Source organism: Cryptomeria japonica, chromosome 6, assembly GCF_030272615.1.
Source record: "Cryptomeria japonica chromosome 6, Sugi_1.0, whole genome shotgun sequence".
In the NCBI taxonomy this organism is placed as follows: Eukaryota; Viridiplantae; Streptophyta; class Pinopsida; order Cupressales; family Cupressaceae; genus Cryptomeria; species Cryptomeria japonica.
This window is the reverse complement of record NC_081410.1, coordinates 323,924,305-323,942,602: the sequence shown is the minus strand read 5'-3', so window position 1 is coordinate 323,942,602 and position 18,298 is coordinate 323,924,305. Positions and strand designations below refer to the sequence as shown.

General features: G+C 38.9%; 1 protein-coding gene across 6 annotated transcripts in view; it reads left to right on the top strand.

The window, feature by feature from the left end:
- The window catches only part of LOC131044098 (dnaJ protein ERDJ7), a 178,166-nt gene that overhangs the window by 10,075 nt on the left and 149,793 nt on the right, over positions 1 to 18,298 (top strand). For all 6 annotated transcript variants that reach the window (XM_057977381.2, XM_057977366.2, XM_057977357.2 and 3 more), the window contains exon 4: positions 16,806 to 16,865. In XM_057977381.2, coding sequence (XP_057833364.1) covers positions 16,806 to 16,865 — 60 coding nt within the window. The remainder of the gene's footprint in view (positions 1 to 16,805; positions 16,866 to 18,298) is intronic.

Here is an 18,298-nt window from a genome sequence, read left to right as displayed (position 1 = left end):
TCTTTTTTGCAATGTGTTCTCTTCTGATAACTAAGTGGGTTACCAAACTATTGGGCTATGGCTATGAAATTATCTGCAAAAAAAGGTGAGGAGAATGTAAAGACCTGAACCGATTTCTACACCAAAAATTTGCAGTTTTCCCAATGTTTAATGGAAAAGCATTTTTGTCAAACAGTTTGTGTTCATACTTCTGTGTAATTTTCTGATTTGCAGGTTTATATGCAGCTTGTTTGAATAGATTTATAATGCATTGGATTTACATAACATTCATAACTAATTTTTGCATTCATAAAATTAAAGACAGTTGCATGAACTGGACAGTGGATAACATTGATATTTTATGCAATAAACTGCTGTAATAAGAGCAGATTACAGAGATTAAACTTCTATGAATTCTGACCTTATTAACCAGATAGAGTCGCCTACTTGAGGAGGCTGGAAACAAACGTTAATATTAATATATTATCATTGGACAACCAGCTATCCTCCTAAAGTCTGCGCCTAGGTTATTAGGGCTCCTAAACCTCACACCAAAGGTCACGAATGGCTGCCAACATCTCTGGAAATCCACATGTCTTCCTTCACATTCAGCAGCTAGCATTTCACGATGGAATCAACTAAAATCTGCCTGCAGCAGTGGTGCCTATCATCATGTGTTTAATCACCCAGCTTCATACTGTTGGCAATTGACACTCATTTGATTGGTTTTAATATGTTGTCATTGATGGCAACATGTTCCGACTTTCATAATTTGGTTTGGTTGTTTACCGGCAGACACTTCACCGGCACCGATAGGTATCTTCACCGGTAGGAGGAATTCTATGGGTACCGGCATTGTAGACCGACATGATTTCATCAGGATACAGGTATTGGAGGCCGACATCATTTGGGAGATCCGACAATCGGCAATTGATTTTGATATTCATGTAAATATGTATTGAGCCGATTTGTATATTCATTTTGTAATTATCTATGTAAGCCGACATAAGGCATGAAGGATTGTAAGGGTATATAGGTTAGTTGATTAGATCATTTTGTGATATGATGACGTAATGTAATATGAGTGAGAGAGAGATAATTGTAATGCGAGGAATGTTGATTATGTAAGAGGTTATTCCGATAAGGGTTTAGGGTATCAGAACCGGAACAGATAGAGCTTGAACCGGAACTCAATCAGGCATAGCAGATGCATTTTATGAGTTCAGTTTTATGATTTCTTATTTAGAGTAACTGTAGTCAATGAGACTCTTTTGTGATGAGCAGTGTGCTCTAGGTTGTAAGCCTTCCTGCATGTGCAGGCCCCCATATTTTGTAATATCTCTTCATATGGCCAGTGGATTGATATTGTGGGTCACAAATCGCATCGTGGTTTTCCTTTTTGAGGTTTTCCACGTATAATTCTTTGTGTTATGGTATTCATTTGTGTGATTGGCTTATTGATTGCTTTACTTCTTTCAATCTTATATGTACCAGCTTACCGGTTGGTGAATGCATGTTATAATAAGGTTAAAATTGATCATTCCGGTAGAACACTGATTCACCCCCCCCTCTCAGTGTTCTTGGATTCCAACAATTGGTATCAGAGCCTTGTGCCTCGGAGGAAGTTTAACAGCTTGAGGAAGATCTTGAATCCGGAATCCATGGATATGAGTTTGGAGAAGCAACTTGAGGTAGCACTTGAAGATTATGATGCTGAAAGGATGAAGAACTTGAAGTTACAAGATGAATTGAATTCTGCTCAGGAATTCATTCTTATCCTATAGGAGAGGTTGTCATCTGTTCAAGCTAAGAGGAAGGAACTTCTACAAAATCAAGATAATGAAGAGAAAAATTGGTGCAGGAGCACCTCATCAAACCCTTCAAGATGACAAGTTAGACTCTAAGAAGGGAGGATAAGGCATTAAAACCGTCTTTAGGATGTTTTATATAGGTTTTCAATCATGCATTATATGTTTGTAATAATGAACCCCATCTTGTGAGCCAAAACTCCTATTTTGGCATTTCTATGAGCCAATTAGGACTTTTGGACAATAGGGGATCAAATGTGTTGGTTTTAAGTGCTTTAAGATGTTTTAGGAGGGGTTGAACTTGACCCAAGGCATTAGGAGGCGAAAGATGATATTTTGACAACTTTTGCAAAAGTTGTCAAAAGTTGTCATGAGCAACTTTTATGCACTTTTTGCATTTTGTTAATTTGAAACTCCTCCAACGGCTCTAACCTCTTGATTTTCGGTTGAGAGCAGTTGAGGAATAGTTTATACACCTTGTGGATCCAATTTCCAAGAGGTGATTGTACGGAGAAGAGTTTTGATGCCAACAAACTAATAGAATTATGAGTTTTTCCTGCAATTCTGGAGTCTTGGTCCGTGGTACGGTTCTGTACGGATTGGGATCCATTCCTAATGATGTGAATAGGTTGGAGAGGAGAGTTAACTCTGTTTTGGTTTTGATTTGAAGTCTTGATTGTGTGTGTTGCTCCTGATATTCAAGTTTTACTGTAGGTACCCGGAAAACCGGGGTTTACCTTGGGTTTTTCCTCCTTCATGGCCATATCTTGCACTTTACCAATCTGAGGCTCATGGGATTTGGTGAAAGGCAAGTATGGTCAATGTATTTTAGGTTTCCAAGAGTGTTTTGCAGAGTGGGCAAGGGAGAGAAGTGTTTGGAGTGACCCTAGGTAGACATCTCTATGTGGCTACCTAGACCTTGAACAAACAAAAGTACCTTGTGTGCAAATGGCGATGATTCCAAGCGTGTAACCCTGGAATCCCTATTGATTTATGTTTCCCAACATGCCCATGGGATTGTAATTGGCCGGTTCATTCATCTGAGCATAGTTGCTTCACAAAAGAGGCCTAATTAGCCCTTTTAGGACAGTCAACATCCTACCGGCAAAGGCCTTTATTTTCCAGACCTTGACCCTTCCTTTTGGGGACTTGTATAACTTTCAAAAGGGTGTTTGAATCCATAATTTGTTTGCCAAGGTGTTTGGGAAAATTTCAACTTAAGGTCTCTTTACCTGCTAAATAGGGCTACAAGCAACTAGGCCTAATTGGGTGAGTTTCTTAAAGAATGAGCATGTACCCTTGCAACCGGTGCTTTGTCTAACCTTAGGAAGTCTTGTATGACCCAAAACCGGTGTGCAAATGATTTGTAACCCTTGGAGGTATCATGGAGTGTGTTGTAGTAAGATACCCTTGATTGAGTAGGCAAGAGTCTTGGAGATGGTGAGAAGATTGAACTAAAGTTGTCGAGCCTTGCCTTGATAGGACCCCATTCTTGTGTTAGGGGGTCAGTGTCATACATTTTGAGGTGTATGGCAGGTACCAAGGAGGGCTCTGCATCAAGTGGTATCAGAGTTAGTAACAACTTTAGTAAGGAGATAGAGAATTGAGAGATGTTAGAGGGACAAGAAGAAGAGGTCCCTAGAGGACCAATCACCAACATGGAATTGGCAAAGGTTGTGAGAGAGCAAGCCACTGCTTGCAAGGCAATGCAGAGGGAGCCAGAGAGGTTGAGAGGCAGAGTAGATGGGAAGGGAGATGGAGGCATTGGTAGTTGTGATGAAGGGGATGAGGATGAGATCCCTATGCCGGAGGAAGAGGCGATTCCTCCTGACCAGAGGCACTTCCTTAATGCCCTCAAATCCATGGAGAGGAGAACCATGGAGAAGAAGATTGATTTGCCAACTTTCACTGGGAAAATGGAACCAGATGTTGTGATGGATTGGATAGACTACCTGTCTAGTTTCTTTGAGTGTGAAGACATTCCAGGACACCAGAAGGTGAAGATTGCTAAGTCCAAGTTGAAGGGAGCAGCCCTAACTTGGTGGAACTTTGTCCAAGAGGAAAGAGAGAAGGACAATAAGCCCAAGATTGTTTCTTGGAAGAGGATGGTTGCCTTAATCAAAGAGGCCTATGTACCCAAAGACTATGAAATACAACTCCATAAGAGGAGACAAAACCTCATGCAGAAGGAGATGGATGTGAACTCATATATAGAGGAGTTCCAGAGGCTATGCATGAAGTCTAAAACAAAAGAGGAAGAAAGTGAGAAAGTTGCCCGGTACCTGAATGAATTAAGGTACAACATTCAAGAAGAATTGAACCTTCTTAGCCCGGATACCGTTGGTAGATGCCATCAACTTGCTATCAAGGTGGAAGAGAAGATCAAAAGGAGACAGGAGCAGAATAATAAAGGAAGAGGAAGACAGCAGAGGGGAGGAAGAAATTTTTTTAGGAGTAAAGGAAATGGTTTTGGAAATCAAGGTGAAACCAGTCAAGAAGGATCTAAAGGAGAGAGTAGTTCCAATAACAATGGAGGATACAATCAGAGAGGTAACTTCAGAGGAAGAAGACCACCATTTAGAGGGAGATCTCAAGGTAGAGGTCCAATCAGATGTTATAACTGCAATCAAGGACACATGGCTAATAGATGCTCGGAGAAACCTACTAGTTCCATGGGAGAAAGAAGAAGTAACTTGATTTTAGAGGCTGACTGCCAAAGTGTGGCAAGTACAAACACATACCAAAGTGTCAATACCCCTGACAGTTATGGATACCCTGAAAGAGGTGAAGCCTTGATGATCAGAAGAGCAGTAACCACTATGAAGATGTCTGATAGAGAACCCCCACAGAGGAAGTCCCTATTCAAGACCACTTGCAAAGCAGGTGGAAAGGTCTGCAAGGTCCTAATAGATTCCGGTTTAACTGAGAACTTTGTGTCTCTAGAGATGGTGGAGAAACTGAAGTTGAGGAGACTACCTCACCCTTGCCCCTACAAGGTCTCATGGCTCACACAAGGACAACAAGCTGTTGTGGAAGAGCAGGCTTGGGTGGAATTCCAGATTGGAACCTATAGAGATAGGCTGATGTTTGACATTGCAAAGATGGATGCTTGCCATCTCCTATTTGGGAGACCATGGCAGTTTGATTTCAAGGCACAACATGATGGTGCTAGGAATACATATTCCATTACCAAGGATGGTAAGGTGATTGAGTTGCTACCTTTAATGGAGGGTGAGGAGGAGACCAAACAAAAGGAGGCCAAGGTGTTGATATTAGGAGGGAAGCAATTCATGAAGAACATGGCAAATGAAGGCATGGTCTGTTATGCCCTTATCCCTATTCCAACAGTAACAAAGGTGGAGAGGAATGAAATGCAAGCCCTAACTATGAGGATGTCAAAGGATATTGAAGACCTGAAGATGAATGAAGAAAATCTTGGGAGATCTCTGAAAGATAGATCTGAAGAATGCATCCGGTTGGTTCATGAAAATGATATGTTGAGAACAGACTTAGTGCAATCCCAAAGTAATGCACAAGAACTTGAAAGACAAATGATAATTCTGAGAGATGATCTGACTATTACAAGTGAGTACAAGGACAAATTTAAGGTTAGTTCAACATAGCTTGATGAATTATTGAAAAGTCAAAGACAGAATGGAGATTCTAGTGGACTTGGATTTGAAAAAGGTGAGAGCTCTGGTACTACAAATGAAGATCAGAATCAAAAGACACCGGTAAGGCAGCTTAATGCTTACAAATTTAATGGTAGATGCTTTGTTTGTAATAAATTTGGTCACATGGCTAGGCAATGTAGAAATAGAGCAAATCAAAACTATAATTCTGCTCCCGGTCAATGTTATAAATGCAATAAGTATGGTCATAAGACAAAAGATTGCAGAATGAATGTTAAATGTTATGCATGTGGAAAATTTGGACATATGGCTAATCGGTGCTAGTCAAGCAATTATACCGGTTTTAGCAAAGCAATTCAAAAGAACAATGCTACATGTTATGCATGCAACAAGGTTGGACACATAGCTAAGTTCTGTAGAAGCAGAAATCCACCGGTTAACAATGATGGGTCAAATGATAAAGGAAAAGAGAAGGTCAATGAAATCCGACAAGATCATATCAAGAAATGGGTCGGGAAGTCAAATGATCAATCAGCAGATGGAAATGCTCCGGTTACTCAACCGACAGAGGAGGTTGCTCTTGCACTAGTAGGAAGCTCATCCGGTAATTGAGGCAGATGCCTTAGGGGTAGGCAAAATTCATGATAATATTGCTTAAGCCCTTTGAAAGGAGTTCTGGAAGATGTTCCAGACATTGGAAATGTTTATCCGGCATGGAGATATTCGACTGAGATCCGGTATCTTTCACCAGGAGTCATTCATATCAATGATGGATTAGGGTTAATTGGAGGTTAAAAGGTTGAATCCACTTCATTTCTGATCACCTTGCATTCAAAGCAATTAAGAGCGATTAAGAGTGAGTCTAAGGCGATTTAGTGCGATCGATATCTTCTTCAGCGATCAGAAGAATTCTTAAGGGTTTCACTGACAACTATTTCTCAGGTATTTATCTTTCATCATGGAAGCGAGATCATCCTCTGCACCTACCTTTATTGCAAATCCTACTGTTGTTGAGGTTAAGGATTGTCCTAGGCTGATTTTCAAACAATGTCTGCATATTGCCACATTGGATGATTCGGTTGGCTCTTTTTCCTGTGTCCCGGAAGGAGTTGTATATGTGGAAGATGTCAGAGCATACATTCACTGCCACATAGAGGATCTGGGTACCAGTGATATCAAGAGCATGTATATGAGCGAGTTGATGGGAGACTCCGGAAAGATCAAGCCCAAGTACAAGCACATTGAGGATCTAGGGTTTACCGACATTATGGATATTCTTGAATTTGAGGATGAGATTGTTAGATATGTTTTGAGCAAGGTGCATGGAGAATTCATTTGGTTGGACATACCTTATAAGATCTCGATTGAGGCCATTAGGGCCATTGCCGGTTTGTCACATATTGGTCAGCATTCGGAGAAAAAGATTTCTAATGATTAGGTTAACAAACTCACCGACGCAACATCGGACCGGCGATCGATGAGGGTTAGCACCATCACAGATAGAGACATCAGATTCGGTAGCATGATTATTGGATACAAGGTAACTCAATCCAATCGTCTTAACTCTGTTTCTAGCTCCTACATATATGCTGCACATAAGATCATGAGGGATAATGAGAAGATAGATCTCTGTGGATGGATGTTAGATGAGTTGTTAATTAACCTAGGGAAGATCAAAGGAGAGAAGAAGGGGACATTCCGGTATGGAAATCTTATTGTTTGTTTGATGCTATTTTTCATTAATGAAACTCCCGGTTTTGGGAAGAGACAATGGGCATTTGATATCCCGGTAGGAAGACAACTGAAACAATCTATTGCTACTCTAGGTAGTTAGCGAGATGATAAGGTTTGGGGTTACTTCAAGGCATTCTAGAAGGCTATGAAATCTAGAGAAAGGGTTCCACAACAAAATGTTGAGAAATACTCAACCGAGATATGCTTCATGGTTAAAAAGGATGAAACCTTGATGGAAGCAGTCAAACCCCAGAAGATATGGATAGAAGAGATGGGTTATGAAGTTGATGCACAGATTTTGGATGCTTATGCAAAGATGTTAATTGATGCACCTATTGATGAAGCTGAGAAATCCTTTGGCAACTGCATAACAAAAGAAGCAAGAGGTTCAAACTGAGTTTAACCGGAAGAAGAGGGAGAAACAACAGGGCAAGGCATGCAAATTTGTTGAACAAGTATCTCAGGACATCAAAGCATTAATGGACGCTGTTCCGAAAAAAGGAAGGACAAGGAAAGAGCCTGAAGTTTTTATTGAGCCTATTCCATCAGACTCTGTAACTAAAGACGACACACCCTTAGCATTCAAGAGGGTATTGAGGAAGAAAGGTGAAGAGTCCAAGGAGGAAGCAAGGAAGCAACTGGTTAGGAAGGTTACAATCAAGGTACCGACAAAGAAGAGAGCTCCAAAGGAAACACCTTTTGCTCCATCTGGTACTGGAAGAAGAAGGAAGATGGATGACACAGACCTGACAATTGTATTCGGTAATGTAACTATTATTCCACCGAAGACTTGTGCAGAATTGTTAGATGAAATAACTAAGGATGGTATGTTGAAAAATGTACAATTCTATTATGAGCATTTAGATAATGATGAACAAAGAGAAGTTGAGGAAGCAGTTTTATTATATTTGGATATATATAAGAAAGCTTTGTTGGAAATTGAGAAGCAAACACCGACACAACTATATGACAATTTAGATGCTAGAAGACTATCAGCTATGGAGGAGGATAAGCGGATAAAGATTCAAGAGTTGTTAACTACCTGTGGATCTATTACTCCAAAGGAGTTGGATAGGACACTCGAGGCTGCAGACAGGAAAATCTTTCACAACAAGCACATGATAGTTAGTCTTATGTTAGGAAGGGTTAATGAGATAATCAAGGAGACTCACATGGCATGGGTCCAATTCTTTGCTGAAAACCCTGGTTTCTACACTTCACCGAAGGTTAAAACTGACACTACAGACATCCCGGTTGAAGGGAAAGGTAAAGGTATAATGGGTACCTCATCTACAATTTTGAAAGATATTAAGATATTGGATATAGAGCCCCCGATAGAATCTAATGTACAGGACACAGAGGTGATACCGACAAATGTTGAGATATCAACAGATTTAGAGAGTGTACAAGTTACAAATGTTGAGGACAATAGTCCTCTGGATCAAAATGTATAGGTTGAGGTCGCAGTTCATAAGGAGGAACCGACAATAACTGATAGTGCACCAAGTGGCGAAGCCACCGATGAAAAAGAGGAAGTTATAAAAGTTAATAACCCATCAAAGGAGAAGGGAGAGGAATCCGGCAGGGAACCGACTGTGAGCACATCATTGTTGTCAATTGACACCTCATAGGTAGAGCAGAAAAACATAACCGAGATGAGTTCTTTTGAGCTCATGATGATGGCTGCACAGAAGATGATGAAGGGAGGATCTGTGGACAAAGGAATTATTGATCAATCAATCCCAATTTTGCATAGACTTGTCTTGGAGTGCCATTTTGACAAAGGAGCAAGCCCATCCGGCAAGCTCAAAATAATCACAGAGCACATTTCTAAGGATTTTCAATCTTTACACCAGATATCTAACCGACAAGCACTGGAGAGGTTTACACAAGCCAAGAGAGCAACATTTGATCAGATGATTGAGTCGGAGAAGAAAGAGATTACTGATAAACTGAAGTTGATTGATAATGCTTTAAGGCAATGTACTAATATTTGCAAAGCATGCTGCAACACAGGTTTACTTACAACAGATTTAGATAAAAGGATTAAGGATACTCAGGAGAAGATTGTAGGTATAGTCAATTCTTTTGATGGATCAAATTCTTTGACTACATCTATTGATGGTCAGAGTTTGGTATTGGAAGCTCAAGTTTCAGCTCTTGAGAGGGATAAAGACAAAATTATAAGAAGAGCTAGAGGTCTCAGAGGATTGGTGAGTCCCCAGTTGGACTCATTAAGTGTACATAAGGAGTGTATTGATTTGGTTGGTAGGCCCACACCGACAAAACTTAAGGATAAGGTTCATATTCTCACATGCTTAATGGACTTGTATCTGTTTCCGACACATTCAAATCCGGTTGGGATACTTATCTAGAGCTTTTGGAGAAAGCCGATCCGGAAATTTTCAAATATATTTAGCTCCGGTAAGGTGTTCCAGGGACATTCTTTGTATAGTCTTTCATTCTTCATCCCGGTTTTTGGTATTTTGTTTGGCATTGATGTTAAAGGAGGTATAGGTGAAAAATATTTTCTTGACATCGAGAGATATGGAGGTATGGAGTATTTTGTATAGATCATGATCACAGATGGATATTCAGCTCAGGGGGAGCAGTCTCAGGGTGAAACCGACAGATGGAAACCACTATCATTTTTCACATGAGTGTTGCCATCAATGCCAAAGGGGGAGATTGTTGGCAATTGACACTCATTTGATTGGTTTCAATATGTTGTCATTGATGGCAACATGTTTCGGCTTTCATATTTTGGTTTGGTTGTTTATCGGCAGACACTTCACCGGCACCGGCACCGGCACCAGTAGGTATCTTCATCGGTAGGAGGAATTCTATGGGTATCGGCATTGCAGGCCGACATAACTTCATCATGATACAGGTATTGGAGGCTGACATCATTTGGGAGATTCGGCAATCGGCAATTGTTTTTGATATTCATGTAAATATGTATTGAGCCGACATGTATATTCATTTTGTAATTATCTATGTAAGCCGACATAAGGCATGAAAGGTTGTAAGGGTATATAGGTCAGTTGATTAGATTATTTTGTGATATGATGAAGTAATGTAATATGAGTGAGAGAGATAATTGTAATGCGAGGAATGTTGATTATGTAAGAGGTTATTCCGGTAAGGGTTTAGGGTATCGGAACCGTAACAGATAGAGCTTGAACCGGAACTCAATCAGGCATAGCGGATGCATTTTATGAGTTCAGTTTTATGTTTTCTTATTTAGAGTAACTGTAGTCAATGAGACTCTTTTGTGATGAGTAGTGTGCTCTAGGCTGTAACCTGCATGTGCAGGCCCCCATATTTTGTAATATCTCTTTCATATGGCTAGTAGATTGATATTGTGGGTCACAAATCCCACCGTTTTTTTTCTTCTTTGAGGTTTTCCACGTATAATTCTCTGTGTTATGGTATTCATTTGTGTGATTGGCTTATTGATTGCTTTACTTCTTTCAATCTTATATGTACCGACTTATTGGTTGGTGAATGCATGTTATAATAAGGTTAAAATTGATCATTCCGGTAGAACACTGATTCACCCCCCCCTCTCAGTGTTCTTGGATTCCAACACATACCATGAAATGTCCAACAAGATTTGCCCCTAATGCCCCACAATAGTAACTTTGGCCTCCAAAAATGGAGAATACTCTTAGTCCTTGCAGAAGGGGTGTGTGAAGGCCAGCACAAGATTGCTGATTGCCCCACTCACTGGCTTTGGAAATTGCCCATTATCAGTTACTTGTCTTTCAACGATGGTATCCCCAATATTTTCCTGAAGTTTCTTGCAAATAAACTCATAATTGGTTTGGCCTGCAAGACTTTACAAATTAAATCTTCAATCATTAAGTCTTTGCGTGAAACCTATGTTTTTCACTTGCAATGAGCTAGGGTAGATCTCTCATGACCAAAACTGATTCCCTTAGGGTTTTTCGTCATAGGGTTTGCTCCAACAAGAAGCTCCAAACTCGTACAATATAAAAAAATAAGCAAGCATGAGCAAACGAGCTCCCGAATCCTCTTTCTGTAATTTCCCATATAACTTTCTCTAACATACGTTTTAGTTTCTAAGAGACTCAGTAAGAATCCTCTCTCTACTTTGGAATCTAGCCTCATTATACAGTTTCCAAATCGTCCATAGTATTTCACATTAAAGAAGGGACCAGATATTATTAATGTTTTTTTTTGTGCCTCTGATGAATCCATTAACAACATCAGTAAAGGAGAAAACACTGTTGAAGTTGATGTCAAACAAATTCCAGATTTCTTTAGCAAAGAAACAATTGAAGAAAATATGCATAGTATTCTCAAGAATCTTGCAAATAGAGCATATATGGCTGTCCTCCTGAGCATGTTTAATTGGTAATCTCTGAAGTAAAAATAACCATTTAAAACACTTGAGTTTAGGAGGTATACAAGACTTTCAAAGAACATAATTTTTTTTACACCATTCCTTACCATCTAGATGCAAATTCCAAGTGGAGTTAAGATACAAGATAATATCATCATTAGAGAGCATGGAATTGTAAATCATTTTAGCATTGGCTTTTGGCAGAGCCGGTCCATCCATCCATGTGTGGGAAAGAACTCTATCATTCTTCACTACACAAGGCTTGGATAGATCAACCATGCCACAAGAATTCTTAAGCATAACATAAGTCCTCCAATTGGAGCAGACCAAATTTTTGCTGGAGATCATTCCAAGAAATCAAATCACCATTACAAATGATATCAGTAAATGTGTCGATGCCCTTCTTAGCCTAGTTTTTGGCTGAGCAGCCTTGGATGAGAGCCAAGGGTTTATCTTTGTGCATAAGATTCCACCAGATGGATTTTTCACTAGCAATAGAATTATTCTTGTCCATGACCCCACTGTTAGCAATCATATGTCTAGTATATTCCCAAGCTTTCCAAATTGTCCTAAAGACTGAGAATCCTGCTGGGGAAATAGGGAACTTACCGGCAACCAAGTCAACAAAGGGGAGCTGTTTCCAACCCTTTGCCCGTTTTGGAACAGCCATACTAATATTATTTCTAACAAGGATCTTCCAGGGTTCTTTGCCTTCTAGTGCCTTGAATATCCACTTGGTAGCAAGTGAGATGCCTTGGAGCTTTTAGTCCTCCAACCTGTAATGTCCCCAATTTTAGCCGCTAGGCTAATAGGAGGTATAAGGAGGGATTAATTAAATTAATTTCTTATAAAGTCATTAAAATAAATTATTTATTAAAAAATGACTTTATATTTAATTAATTTAATTAAAAAGTGACTAAAGTATAAAAATAAAATAATAATGAATAGTCACTTATAATAAATCAATGAAGTGTACCTACCCCCTTCTAGAAGGTGTATCATGACGAGTTATGAAAAAAGATAAATAGAAGAGGGAGATGGTGGGGAAAGCAGACTTGGATTTGTTATTGTTGAGTTAAGTTGGTTTTGTAGAACCAAATTGGTGTCTGCAGACTAAGGGTCTTTTGGAATGGAAACTCCCATTGATCGCATAACTGAGAGGTTGAAAGATCTCTCGAGGGGTTGCATTGAGGAGATGACACTTCAGTCATCTCATATGAGCTAATTGGAGTTTTCATATCAGATCTTGTCGTGTTTCAGATTATCAGATTTTCAGATTTGAAGAAGACTGCCTTGTTGAATGCATATCCTTAAGCAAGAATAAAACAACAATATTTCTTGGCATTTAGGTGACATTTTTTGAGGAGTTTTGGAGGCAGATCGGAGCTTATATCTTGCTGTCATCAGAAGGTTGCAGACCCTGGCTCCCACGATTTGGCTCATATCTCTTCAAACATGCATTGATTTTGATTGCAATTGGTTCCATAATTCATTGGAGGACAAGGCGATAATTTTGTGATCATTTATTGGAGGGATTGGTGTCTATTTTATTTCTTTGGTGAGTCCAAACTTTGGCAGGTCCGCCACCCTATACTCCATCGATTTTCACCATATGATGCTTGTGATTGCTTAAAGATCTCCCAAGTAGAAAGGCGCTGTCATTGGTGAGGGATCCGATTAGTTTTGGAGGCAAATTGGGGTCCTTTGCATGCAGACTCAGTGACATTACAAACTTACCACTTACAGCAGTAAAGGCGGCACACCCAGATGGTACGATTTGACACTTTGCCAGTTTGCCTAGGCCCTTGACTTCCAAATTCCACAATTAGCAAGACGATTTACATCTGCATCCTTTGGTGTCTATTTCTGGTGTATTTGTAAAAGATTCAGCTACCATCTTCAGGGAATTCAGTCTGAAAAGTATAGCAGCAGGGACGGCTATCAGAGATCAGCTTGATTGGGCTGTTAGACAAGGATATTGCTACCTCCTTCATAGCAATTTGACCAGGTTCAGTCATCGTCATTTTTTCTGATCAATTAAGTGTGGTTTAGTTGCCATATGTAGTTGAAATTCAGAAAGTGATTAATAAGAAGTCTGAAGTATTTGTAGATGCTTTGAAACTAGTCCCTTAATCTGCATTATAAGAATCATTTATAGAGTCCATAGTAACGCATTGAGTCTGGTATATATTGCGTGTACTTTTACTGAGGACTTATGTCAACTGTTCGATACAATGCTAGCAGACCTATGTGTCTGATTATTTGAGTCAATTTGTGTGATAAATTGGTAGTGGATGCATTCTCAATGTCATACATCTGAAGATAATCATTATAGAATATTCTTTCATTAGATATTGCTTGTATGTTGAATTCATTGTCAAACTTAAACAAATCCGACACAGCAGATTACACAAATAATAGCAAGCAGACAGTCCTAGACAGGAAATATCTCCTTGTTTTCAAATCCTCAAAGGACGGGGGATATTACACAACCCCAAGCCACCCATCTTCTTCTCTAGACAAGACCATCCCCATTTGACCGAATGCCACTTTTAATTGCCTCTACCATCAGACCAAAGAAACTGTCTAATACTCTTCTGGATATCATTAATCTGATAATTAGGGAACATCCAAACTGAGGAGAAATATAAGGTATAAGAGGATAGGAGTTTCTGACAAACTTGAAGCCTTCCAGCAAGGGAAAGATAGCAATTATTCCATCTGTTCAATTTGTTATCTATCTTAGCCTTGATCCAAAGCCACATATTTTTCAAACAAGGGTTAACAGCGAAGGGGATACCCAAATATCTGATCTGTTTCGTTGGACCCCCCCACTGTAAATCAAACTTGGATAACCATTGAGGTGGAGAGTCATCCCATCCCGGCAACATGGATTTGGGGGCATAAATTTTTGCCCCTGAAGCATCCCCAAAAATCTTAAGTTTGGCCAGCAGGGAGGAGAAATTGTTTTCCTCAAGTTGGATGAAGAAGGCAGTGTCATCCGCAAATTGGACATTAACCAGGTCCATGTTATTGGGAAGGGTGATACCCTTTACCTTAGGGGAGGTCAGGGAGTCCTTGAGGAGATAGTGGATGGCATCAGCCGCAATAACAAATAATGCAGGGGCAAGGGGGCAACCTTGCCTAATAGATTTGCTAAGGGAGATGGATTGGGATCTAGTTGATGTGTTTTTTAGGCACATGCAAACACAAAATAAAATACCATAAGTATCTTATCCTCTCTTGAACAAAATCTCTCAAATGCTGAAGATTAACTTAAGGATCACTTGAGAAGATTCCAAGGTTCATGAATGTAGGGTCACTACGTGTGGATAAGCTTTGTTGGTTGATGTGATTATGCTATAATCACAAGGGGACTTACATTTGAATGCCTGAATGCTTGATTTGTTGGAACTTGATCATTCGATATTTCAATATGGTGATGCTTTGTTTCCTAAACTAACTTGAGTTTGAAAAAATGGCAAAAGATGAGGGGTTGAGAGAGTCTATTCTAAGGCCTAGAATGTGAGAAGATAGATTAATGATTAGATGGAATCCTACTAAGCGAGGTCTCACCATCAAACTGAACAATTTGACACAAGCTCAGTGCAATCTTCTAAGAACGTTTCAAGGATGTTCAAATCAATACCATCAAACATTGATCACCATTCAAGTTAATGCATAAGCAATGAGTGTAGAATGATTCGAAGTTAAGCTCACATCATTCTAGTTGACCACACAAGGCACACTTACAAGCAGCAAGATGCTAGTGGTATGGGTTAGGCGGATTCCACATGAATACATTCTACAAATAATAGTTTCCCTAGTTCAAGGCTTGAGGACAAAGGCTTTAGGAGGAGGGCATGTTAGCACCCTCATGTCCTAACCTTTAATACTTTTAAGTGTTGTAATAATCAATTGTATAGTTTGTAGTTAATATTACATTGTGTGCATTCCTCCCACATTAGTTGTAAGTCTAGGCCTCTCCTTGTGAGGACTTTATATTGATGCTATAATTTAAAAATTTCATCATGGAATCATATATTACAATAGAGCATTGTTCTTAAGGAGGTTGCCCCCTCAAAGAGGCTTATGATTTTTGTGATCAATATAAACATATTTATAGCTTTTTTTTAGCATTGTGTTATTTTTGTATATATTGTTCTCTTTTGTAGGTAAATATCCGAATATACACCGAGTTATAAGATCACTTTGTGTGCCTGCATGAATACATGCCTAAAGAGAACAAGGTGCTCAAGTGCATAAGTGGGTTATTGTCTTACATCCGTGCAATGGTGGAGTCTCTAACCTCAGAAGCATCGGGGTAAGATTTTTGCACTGAATCCAACCAGAGCCAAAGGTTAAGCACAAGTTTTTTCTTCGTGCAAGAGCAAGCCCACACAGGAAGCTACTTCCAAGCCTTTGATGTCGAAGCAGAATTCTCTTCTGCAGAAACAACAACAAAATTCCAAAAGATTTGTACTAAACTTAGAAGCCACACCATTGTTCATTGCAAGAAAGGGGAAGGGCAAGAACAAGCCAGGTTATAGGTGGTGGCCCTTGCCATTGCACAAGTTTCCACAGTGATGCTGAATTCCTTGCATGACAATCTCTTATTGTGGAAGCCAGGCATAATGTCTCAACAAAAGTGTTTTAAAATTTATGAAAGGAAGTTTAAGAAGTTTTTGTTGTGTGAATTAATAATATTGTCTGGTTTGATCATGCTGTTCCCTCCTCTACCTCCTAATGCTAATTAAGGGCTGTAAATGTTCCACTAAACATTTTTTTGCTATTATTGACAGCATATGGGTTCTATGTATAGATTTCTACATTTCTTATGTTTTATGCCTGCTGAGATGCAACAATATTGGGCAACCAAATGGTAGTATTGGTTACCTTTTTATGCTCAGTATTTTTTCATTGATACCTTTTGACTCTCCCCTATGTTTTGGTTAAATTAAATGTAATTGCTTTTGAATTCTTTTTTTTTAAGTTTATATTTTCTCTGCTCAATTCCTGGGAAAAATGTATTAATGGGTATCACACAGATTTTGTACTTGGAGGAGTGTCAAATGTTAATCTTCTCCATTTGTATGGATTGTTAATCCTTTCTTTCTTATGCAAGATTTCTCTTGAAGGAAACCAGAAGGTGAATTTGGTTCTCAGTTATTGAAATTCAGTAGTAGAGAAGGAAAATGTGACTGCTTTTTATCTTGGAATCACATTTATATTGAAATTTACCATCAGCAACCAATTGAATCACATATGTTATTGTTTTTGCAGATTCTTAAGGATGAGGCTACAAGGGAGCAATACGATTATGCTATTGCCCATCCAGAAGAGGTTTGTCATCAAATATCTGATTGTGTAGCTATCAAAATTGAATTTCTTGGGCAGGAATCTTGTTCACCTTTTGCAGTATGTCAGGTTGATCCATTCTAAATCTGCTGGGATCTTGAATATGATTTATTGTCATTGTTATCCTTCTGATCCATAGACAACACTTTTTAAGTTTGTCTACATTTGAGGATTTTTCATTTTAGGATTGCATCCTCGTTCTTGAATTTGGGTACCAAATAGTGCTATGATCGAAGAGGCACATCAAGTCTGTAATTTGTGAAGAATTGATTTTCATATATTTTTATCTGGCTTATTAATTATTTACATACAGAAATTATGAATACTCTTGATAATAGGTAACTCAATGTATAAATTTCCAAATTATGTTTGCCTATATATATTCTCACATTTATTATGGTGAACTGTCAGAAATCCCCTCTGGTCAAATCTGCTAGTTTCTTGAGCTATTAGCCTCTTGCTTGAGAGGGATGTAGTGCGACTTCTAGGTCAGGTCAGGGTGTTGGTCTTGGGCAGTTTGATAGTAGTCATCTCTCTCTCTAGGTTAGAATGAAGTCATAGCAGCTCTCAAAAGCTTGAGTGATGAATGGAGATCAAAGTGAATCAATAGGATGATGCCTCATAGGTTAGCCTTCAAATCAGGTCAAGTGGCCAAGCAAGGGGATACTTTTAGGTCAGAACTTAGAAGTCAAGAATAATCAAGGAAAAGGGAGCAATTATCTAAAGACGAAGTATTGAACATGCTAAATCAATGAACTTGGAATGATTGAATGAGGGTAATACCTTAGTAGAGCAAATTGATAGGCTGAGTTCCAGTTAGTATATCTGGCCAAGGAAGGAGACATTCCTGATGCCTCCAAATCCATGACATATACCTGACTGCCTTAGATCCATGTCATGTCCCTACATTTATAATAGAAATAATTAATATAGTATTTGCCATATAAAATTATATGTTAAAAACATATCAAAATTATATTATATCACATTAACATTAAAATAATATTATTTATTATCAATTTACATCTTATATTGAATGATGTTATTATATTAACAATAAATAATATTATATTATCAATTTACATTTTTTATTGAATGATTTTATTATATTAACAATACACATTATATTATAATGGTGCTTTGTATTAAAACTTACATTATTTCTGTTAACCAATTAACCCCTATATTTACCAAGTCCCGATAACCATTCTTTAAAGGGTGGTTTGAATAGTTCCAAATCGGGTTTTATATGAAGCGATGCACTTCTTGAAGAGCCGTCAGAAATAGAGGGACAGCAACTCTTCAAAAAGGGGGGTGCTGCCTATTAGGAGACCATCGTGACTCTTCACCACATGGGGAGGTGGGATAAATACCCCCCCTGTGCAAATGGGAATAAGGGGGAAGACACGAGGGGAACA